The following is an 8,861-nucleotide window of genomic DNA, read 5'->3' on the forward strand; positions in this document are numbered from 1 at the left end:
TGCTTTTTTGCTTCCCGAAGGCAGCAGGCAGCTGCGCTGCTGCTGCTGCTGCTGCTGCAGTGCAGCAGCGGCGCAGCCAGTGGTCTGCTGCGCGCGTCCGAGCAGCAGCAGCAGCAGCAGGGCTCTCTGCAGCAGCTGCAGCAGCTGCTGCTGCTGCCGAGCGCTCGTGCTCCGCTGCGAAAGAAGCAACCCGGGCTGCTGCTGCTGCTGCTGCTGCAGCAAGAGCAGCAGCAGCCCGCAGCAGCAGCGGCGACCACAGTGCCCACGTTAAGGGCCTGCACAGCCGCAGCAGCCAACTCCCGTGCTTCCTTTCGAAAGGTGTCACTGCTGCTGCTGCTGCTGCTGCTGCTGCTGCTGCTGCTGCTGCTTCTGCTGCTGCTGCTGCTGCTGCTGGGCTGCTGGGGGCTCTTCCTGCAAGGCCGTCCGCTGCTGCTGCTGCTGCTGTTGCTGCTGCTGCTGCTCCAGAATCTGCATGCAGCCTTTGCTGCGTTAAAGGGTGGGCGGGGACTCTTACGGGGGGCCAGTGCAGCAGCTGCTGTTCTGCTGCTGCTGCTGCTGCTGCTGCTGCTGCTGCTGCTGGTGCAACTGCTGCTTCGGCATCTGCTGCTGCTGCTGCTGCTGCTGCGCCGTTTTCCATATCTAGCAGCTGCAACGTCGTGACTGCTGCTCTCCGCTGCCGCTGCCGCTGCTGCCGCTGCTGCTGCTGCTGCTGCTGCTGCTGCTGCCTCTGCTTCACCTTAAGGACAGAAGTAGCTCCTTCTGCTGCTGCAGCAAAGCGCAGCAGCAGCTCCAGCTTCTCTGCTGCACCCCCAAAGGGGGCCCCCCCACTAAACCCTACCCCTGGGGGGCCCCCACTGCCACTGGGGGGCCCCCCACTTACAACTACAGGGGGGCCCCCTGGGGGCCCCCCAATTAAATTCTGTGGGGCCCCTGGGGGCCCCCCACTTACAACTACCGGGGGGCCCCCTGGGGGCCCCCCAACTAAATTCTGTGGGGCCCCAGGGGGGCCCCCAATTAAATGCTGGGGGGCCCCCCGGGGGCCCCCAATTAAATGCTGGGGGGCCCCCAGAAGGTTTAAGAGGCCCTTTAAAGAGCTGCGCAGTGCAGCTGTGTGTACACCTGCTAAACCAGGAAGAAGCTGCTGCTGCTGCTGCTGCTGCTGCTGCTGCTGCTGCTGCTGCTGTTGCTGTTCCTGCTGTTGCTGCTGCTCCTGCTGCTGTGTGGAGTTCTGGGGTTCCTCTTGAGGGTGGTTCTGTTCTCGCTGCAGCAGCAGCTGCTGCTGCTGCTTCTCTAGGTAATTCTGCTGTTGCTGCTGCTGCTGCTGCTGCTGCTGCTGCTGCTGCTGCTGCTGCTGCGTCAGGTGTCTGGACAGCTGAATGAGCAGCTCCGTGACAGCAACAGCAACAGCTTCAGCGCCCTCTACAGACACAATTGCTGCTCTTTCGCTGTCTTCTTGCTGCTGCTGCTGCTGCAGCAGCAGCAGCAGCAGCTCGTCCTGCCACTCACCAATAAGGGAGCTACACAGCAGCGGGCCTTCGAGCTGCTGCTGCTGCTGCTGCTGCGCTGCAGACAACACAAGCTCCCACTGCTGCAGCAGCAGCGCTTGGCTGCAGCTGCGAGGCGCTGCAGCAGCAGCTGCTGCTGCAGGAGGCGCTGCTGCTGCTGCTGCTGCTGTTGCTGCTGCTGCTGCTGCAGGCTCTGAGGCCCCAAATACCGCTGTCTGTACACCTGCTTGCTGCAGGCCCTGCAGCAGCAGCGCAGCAACGGCCTCTAGTGTGTCGTTAGTTGCTTGCTGCTGCAGCAGCAGCAGCTGCTCCTGCAGCAGCAGCAGCTCTTGCTGCTGCTGCAGCCGCTGCTGCTGCTGCTGCTGCGCAGCCTCTCCCTGCATCAGATGCTCCCACGTCTCACTATCTCCCCCGAAGCCACTGCTGCTACTGCTGCTGCTACTGCTGCTGCTACTTTTGCTGCTGCTGCTGCTGCTGCTGCTGCTGCTGCTAACGAACTGCGGCAAAGGAGAGGGTATAAGAGGGTCTAGATGAGCCCTTTGAGGGTACATAAAAAAGGGGGGCCCCCCAGGGGCCCCTTCATGCGGACATTCCCCTGGGGGGCCCCCAGGGGTACAAAAGTGGGCCCCATTGGGGGCCCCCAAGGGGCCCCCCTGGGGGCCCCCCGTTCTCTCCATAACCCACCTAACAAATGCTTCCCTAGGGTCTGCTGCAAAGACTTTTCTTTGCTGCAGTGACCCCTGTGCTGCTGCTGGCAGCAAGGCATCGCTGCTGCTGCTGCTGCTGCTGCTGCTGCTGCTGCTGCTGCTGCTGCTGCTGCTAGTGCTTGGGGAAGCCCGCTGCGGCCCAAACGAATTCCTACTGCTGCTGTTGCTGCACCTTTCTGGGCAGCCAGAAACTTTGTGCTGCTGCCCCTGCTGCTGTTGCTGCTGCTGCTGCAGCTCCTGCTGCTGCTGCAGCTGCTCCAGCTGCTGGTTTGCTGCAGCAGCAAGCGCTGCGCTGATTTGCTGGAAACGAACTCGCAGCATTGCAAACTCCCACTGTCTGTACACCTCAATACAGACGCAGGGGCCCCAATCATCTTTGGGGGGCCCCTGGGGGCCCCCCTGCCGGGGGGCCCCCACTTGGGGGGCCCCCCCGGGGGGGCCCATTCCCATTATAGTCTAAAACTTCGCCAAAATACCCTTTTAATTGCCAAAAAACAAAATATGGCAAAAAGCGGGGCCTCTTAGGCTTGTCCTGTCCTCCGGGGGGCCCCCCGGGGCCCCGGGGGGCCTCGGGGGGCCCCCAAGGGGCCCCCTGGGGCCCCTGAGATGCAGGAAAGAAACATTTTGTGGGTGAGGAGGAATTATATTTGTATATTTATGTTTAAATATTATTACTTTGGTGTTTTTATTTATATTTTTGCTTTTATACTCTTCAAAAATATAAATGCGGCGTTTATTGGCTGCGGAGTTTGAGTTCATGTCAGGTGTCTGTACACTGCGTTTACAATTCCATGCACCTTTATTCTTAATTTATTTAACTTTTTCTTCAATTTATTTAAATTTATTTAAATTTATTTAAATTTATTTAAATTTATTTGAATTTATTTGTTTTTTTGTCACTTTTTGCCCATTTATTCCAACACTGTTTGCCTTTTCCTGTAATGGTTAGCTGACTCGCGTTTATTTGTTTACTTCTTTCCATTGTTTTAATTCTGGACTTTATTTTTCATTTAATTTTTGATCAATTATATTTAATTTTATTTTTGTTTTAATTAATTGTATTTGTGGAAACCTTTAAGTAAATCAGACTGCGCAGCAGCAGCAGCAGCAAAAAGAGCAGCAGCAGCAGCAAAAGATGCAGCAGCAACAACAAAGCAGCAGCAGCGGCAGCAAATGAAGCAGCAGAAGCCGCAAAAGCAGAGTGACAGCATCCAAACTCTGGGCCTAAATCCCAAGCCCTAAACCCTAAACCCTAAACCCTAAACCCTAAACCCTAAACCCCCAATCCCACTCGCCAAACCCTAAACTCTGAAAGCTTTAAATCGGGTTTCGAGTTTTGAAGAATGAAATGAAAAAGGCCGCGTCAGGGATTAGGGTTTGAAGTTGTTCGCGGGCGCCGCACAAACCCTAAACCCTAAACCCTAAACCCTAAACCCTAAACCCTTCGTCCGGCTTCACTGTCTCCGTGTGAGGAAAAGCTGGAGGGCCCTTGGCCATCTATTTCGAAGTGGCTGTTGGAGTGTGTGAGTTTGCTGCTGCTGCTGTTGCTGTTGCTGCTGCTGTTGCTGTTGTGCCGCTGCCCCCTCTGCTGCTGCCTATCCCGTGGGGGCCCCCCTTCCAGGGGCCCCCCCGTGGGGCCCCCCGCAGCAGGGGGCCCCCCCGCTGCCCCTTCAAGGGGCCCCCCAGGGGGCCCCCCAGAGGGCCCCCCAGGGGGCCCCCCAGGGGGCGCCTGAATGGGTACCCTCAGGGGCCCCTGAAGGGGGCCCCCCTGGCTGCTGAGGGGGCCCCCGGGGACTCCCTGGGTGCTGGGGGCCCCCCCGGGGGCCCCCCCGGGGGCCCCCGGGGTACTGGGGGGGGCCCCCGGAAGGCCAGTGTTGTGGGGGGGCCCCCCGGGGGCCCCATGGAGGGTGGGGGGGCCCCCCGGGGGCCCCCGGGGGCCCCTTTTGAAGTGCAATTGAGATAATAATTTGTGTTGATGATCTGAAAGTTCTTTTTCGGAATTTAATAAATGAACTAATGCGGGATCTGCTTCGCTAAATGCAAATCCGCTGTAGCGGTGGTAAGAAGGGCGGTCCCAGTCGCAACTCTGAAAAAAAATAAAACAAATAAATAAATAAATAAATAAATAATTAATTAATTAATTAATTAATTAATTAATTAACTAATTAATTATAACAATAAGTGAATAATAAATGAATAAATTAATAGATGTATGGATGATAAATTAATATAGCGATAAACAAATTTGTTTGTTGGCGGATTGTTTTAATTAGTTAGGTGATTAACTAATTCGTTGGTCAATTAATTAATTAATTAACTTTTAGTAAATTAATTAATTAATTAATTAACTTTCAATAAATAAATAAAGTAATTAATTGCTAATTCGTTAATTAATTAATCAATTATTTAATTATCAATTACTCAAAAAGAAAATTAATTTACAAAAAGAAGAAAATTGGGGAAGGAAAAAGGAGTAAAAGAAAAAACAAAAAAGCGAAAATACGAAATAAATAAAATAACAAAGTTAATAATATAATAAAATTAATAAAGTAATAAAATAAATAAAAAACAATTGAACAAAAAAAGGAAAGTAACCATTTGCTTGACCGATTTCAATAAAATTTATCCAGAATAATTATTTTAATTAATTTAATTAATTTAATTGATTTAATTAATTAAATTAATTGAGCTAATTAATTAATTAATTAATTGATCAATTAATTAATTGATCTATTAATCAATTTAACAAATCAATCAATTATTAATCTATTTAGTCATTTATTAGTTAATTGGTTAATTAACTAATTAATTAATTATTAATCAATTAATTAGGTTAAATCGAAACAAACAAACAAATAAACAAATAAATAAATAAATACATGAATAAATAAATAAATAAATAATCAGAGAGATAAATAAATAAATAAATAAATAAATAAATAAATAAATAAATAAATAAATAAATAAATAAATAAATAAAATACGAACAGCATGTTGCGTTTCTCCTTCTCTTTCAGTTCTGTCCATTGCAGAATCAATAAAAGAAGGTTCTGGAAAAAAAGAAACAGAAAGTTCTCGAGTTCTGCTTCTTGCTGCTGCTGCTGCTGCTGCTGCTGCTGCTGCTGCCAGCAAATCGCCCTCCTTCCGCTGCTGCTGCAGCGGCCCCATAGACAGCCGCAGCGGGGCCCCCACGTCTTTCATTTTCAGATATTCCTAAAAAGAGAAAACAAATAAAAATAAATAAAATAAATAAAATAATTAAAATAATTAAAATAAATAAAATAATTAAAGATATAAATGAAGAGAAAGGGAATAAAAAGGAAATAAAAGAAAAAAAGAAGAAAAAAAAGCAAAAGAGGAGAAATGAAACGAAAAGAGATAAAGGCAGATTACCGCCTGCAGCAGCAGCACTAGCAGCAGCAGCAGCAGTAGTAGCATTAGCAGCAGCGGCACCAGCAGCAGCAGCAGCATTAGCAGCAGCAGCATAACCGCCAAAAGCAGCAGCAGTAGCAGCATAACCGTTAGAAGCAGCAGCACTAGCAGCAGCAGCAGCACCACCGCCATCACTAGCAGCAGCAGCAGCATCACCGTCATCACTAGCAGCAGCAGCAGCAGCAGCAGCAGCATCACCGTCATCACTAGCAGCAGCAGCAGCACTAGCAGCAGCAGCAGCAGCAGCAGCAGCACTAGCAGCAGCAGCAGCATCACCGTCATCACTAGCAGCAGCAGCAGGACTAGCAGCAGCAGCAGCAGGACTAGCAGCAGCAGCAGCAGCACTAGCAGCAGCAGCAGCAGCAGCGGGAGACGGACTGTTTGCTGCACGAGGTGGTGGATTTCGGGTCTCAAGTTGACTTTGAAAGCTTTCCAAATCCAATCTCTCAAAAGACACAAAGTTGGTGCTGCTGCTAAAGCAGCAGCAGTACTTGGAGCAGCAAAAATGAAAAGATAATAAGTGCAGCCCAAGACAGAGCCCGCAAACCCCGGCCACGAAGAAAACCCAAACATAAACAGCAGACACGCGAACAAGCTGCAGCAGCAGCAGCAGCAGCAGCAGCAGCAGCAGCAGCAGCGGCAGCGGCAGGCACAGCGCAGCACGCGGCGGGGTTCAGGAGCTGCAGCGGTTCTGCTGCAGCAGCCGCAGCAAATGCAGTGCTGCAGCTGCCGCAGCAGCAGCGAGAACTCTGCGGCAGCAGCTGTGCATCAGCAGCAGCAGCAACTGCAGCAACAAACGCAACACTACCAGACGCAGCAGCAGCAGCAGCAGCAACGGCAACGAAAGCAGCAAAGCAGCAACAACAGCAGCAGCAGCAGAGCAACACCAGCTGCAGCAACAGCAGCAGCAACTGCTGCAGAGCAGCAGCAGCAGCAGCAACAGCAGCAGCAGCAGCAGCCGCAAAAGCAACAGCAGCAGCAGCCGCGGCAACAGCAGTAGCAGCAACACCAAGCACAGACGCCACAGCAGCAGCAGCAGCAGCAGCAGCAGCAGCAGCAGCAGCAGCAGCAGCAGCAAACCTGATGCCGAATCCCGCCCATACGACGGAATTCAAATAAGAAGTTTCCAAAAGCACTTTTATATTTACAACAACCATCGTCAAGGCAAATACCAACATGCCCGTCATCCACAAGTCAAACGGCTGCAGCAACACAAACCCTAAACCCTAAACCCTAAACCCTAAACCCTAAACCCTAAACCCTAAATCATGATATAGTGTTTGAGCCAGATGCCGCATCACCTCCACGTGAAAGAGCGGAGTCGCTCAACCCCCACCCCTAAACCCCAACCCTAAACCCTGAACCCTAAACCCTAAACCCTAAACCCTAAACCCTAAACCCTCACCTGCCCCTGGAGCGTGGGCACGCTGTAGTAGCCGAAGGCCGCGAGGGGCAAAGCGAAGATAATGGCCGCGTGCCAAACCCCCGACAAAACCCACAAAAGGAAAACTTTGAAGTTTAAATAAAAATGGAATTGTCCAGTTTTGTAGAGTTGGGGAAAAGCCAGAGAAAGACGCTTGTCCACGTCCTGGTCCAGCACCCCGTAAATTGTAATGGGAATCTGCAAAGTCCATTTCAAAAGGAATTTTGCGGAAATTTCAATCGAATTGGACTTTATTTCATCTTTTCAAACAAATATTGCAAAAAAAAGAAACAAAAAGGAAAAAAATTCGAAAAAAAATTCAAATTTTCAGAATTTCAAAAAATTTCCAATTTCCTGCTTGCGCTCGGGTGTCTAGACACCCCAGAGTCCACACCGAAGTTGAAAAGTTCAAATTTTGCAAAAAAACGTTTTGGGACATTTTGGATAAATAAAAGGGTTTTTAGGGTTTTAAATATACCCTTTTCAATTTAAATTCATTTATTTAATTTTCTAATTTCAAATTCCACTCAAGTTTGGCAGAACTCTGCAGTCGCCACTCCTTCCCATAAACCCTAAACCCTAAACCCTAAACCCTAAACCCTGGCCCGTACCCTGCACTCCCCACGCGAGCTCAAACCGCATCCACCCCGCGCCGCAACCCTAAACCCCAAACCCCAAACCCCAAACCCCAAACCCTAAACCCCAAGCCCCAAACCCTAAACCCGAAACCCCAAACCCTAAACCCCAAACCCTAAACCCTAAACCCTAAACCCTAAACCCTCACCGCAGTGAAGACGACGTTGTACATTTGGTAGAGGAGTTCGAAGTAGAACTTTTGGGAGGAAAAGAGAGAAAAGGCTCCGTAGAAAAACATTGGCAAAACCAAAACGAGGTTTTTGTAAAACATGTAAAGCACTAAGGACAAACCCTCCGATAGTTCCACCGCCCGTGCGCCAGCAGCAGCGGCTGCAAGTACCGAAACTGACTCAGCCCGTAGTCCGAGGCCTGCAGCAAACGAGGGTTTAGGGTTTAGGGTTTAGGGTTTGCTGCTGGGCTTCCACGCCCCTGAGAGTTGTTTAGGCTGCGGGGGGCGCGGGAGGGGCTAGGGGTCAATTAGGGTTTAGGGTTTAGGGTTTAGCGCTGGGCTGTGACGCCCCCTGGGGCGTGTTTAGGCTTGCGGGGACAAGGAAGGAGCTAGGGTTTAGGGTTTAGGGTTTGGCGAGCAGGGAATTATTTCTCCAGAATTAAGCTTTCCGGTTAGCAGCAACCTAAACCCTAAACCCCAAAGCCACCAGTCCTCCCGGCCCCCCCAGGGCCCCGCTACGGCGCGCCACGCACGACCAAGGGTTTAGGGTTTAGGGTTTAGGGTTTAGGGTTTAGGGTTTACGTTGAACGCCTGCATGCCCTCCTCCCCGCGAAGCCCCACGCCCACGTCCGCCGCCTGGATCATACTGCAGTCATTTGCGCCATCGCCGATGGCGAGGGTAACCTCGCCAGTGAGTTTCTTTAAAAGAGTCACCACTGCGCCCTGCAAACCCTAAACCCTAAACCCTAAACCCTAAACCCTAAGCAGGTTCTACTGAAATCTCTTCAACTTGTTCAATCATTGCGGATTTTACTAAAGCCTAATCCAGTTACCCAAACCCTGCGAAGGGCTATTAGCAGCAAAGTCCCCCCCAGGTGACGGGATACCATTAAACCTAAACCCTAAACCCTAAACCCTAAACCCTAAACCCTAAGCTCCAAACCCTAGGACCTGAGCCTTGTGGGAAGCCGGTGGAGTCCACATCTCTT

The 8,861-nt window shown here is 50.7% G+C and overlaps 2 protein-coding genes across 2 annotated transcripts in view; one reads left to right on the forward strand and one right to left on the reverse strand.

Annotated features, from left to right (window-relative positions):
* The window catches only part of ENH_00028390 (hypothetical protein, conserved), a gene marked incomplete at both ends in the record, with an annotated part of 3,922 nt that extends 1,260 nt beyond the window's left edge, over positions 1 to 2,662 (reverse strand). The window contains 2 exons of the mRNA XM_013579998.1: positions 1 to 10; positions 267 to 2,662. The exon at positions 1 to 10 is cut by the window's left edge and continues 1,260 nt beyond it. Coding sequence (XP_013435452.1) covers positions 1 to 10; positions 267 to 2,662 — 2,406 coding nt within the window. The remainder of the gene's footprint in view (positions 11 to 266) is intronic.
* Positions 2,663 to 6,356: 3,694 nt separating this feature from the next.
* On the forward strand, positions 6,357 to 6,644 carry ENH_00028400 (hypothetical protein; the record flags this gene model as incomplete). Its single annotated transcript, XM_013579999.1, has 1 exon — positions 6,357 to 6,644. The coding sequence occupies one exon, from the start codon at positions 6,357 to 6,359 to the stop codon at positions 6,642 to 6,644; it is 288 nt and encodes a 95-aa protein (XP_013435453.1).
* Between the last annotated feature and the right edge of the window lie 2,217 nt (positions 6,645 to 8,861).

This window comes from Eimeria necatrix, genomic scaffold (assembly GCF_000499385.1).
Source record: "Eimeria necatrix Houghton genomic scaffold, Enh_scaff209, whole genome shotgun sequence".
NCBI lineage: Eukaryota > Apicomplexa > Conoidasida > Eucoccidiorida > Eimeriidae > Eimeria > Eimeria necatrix.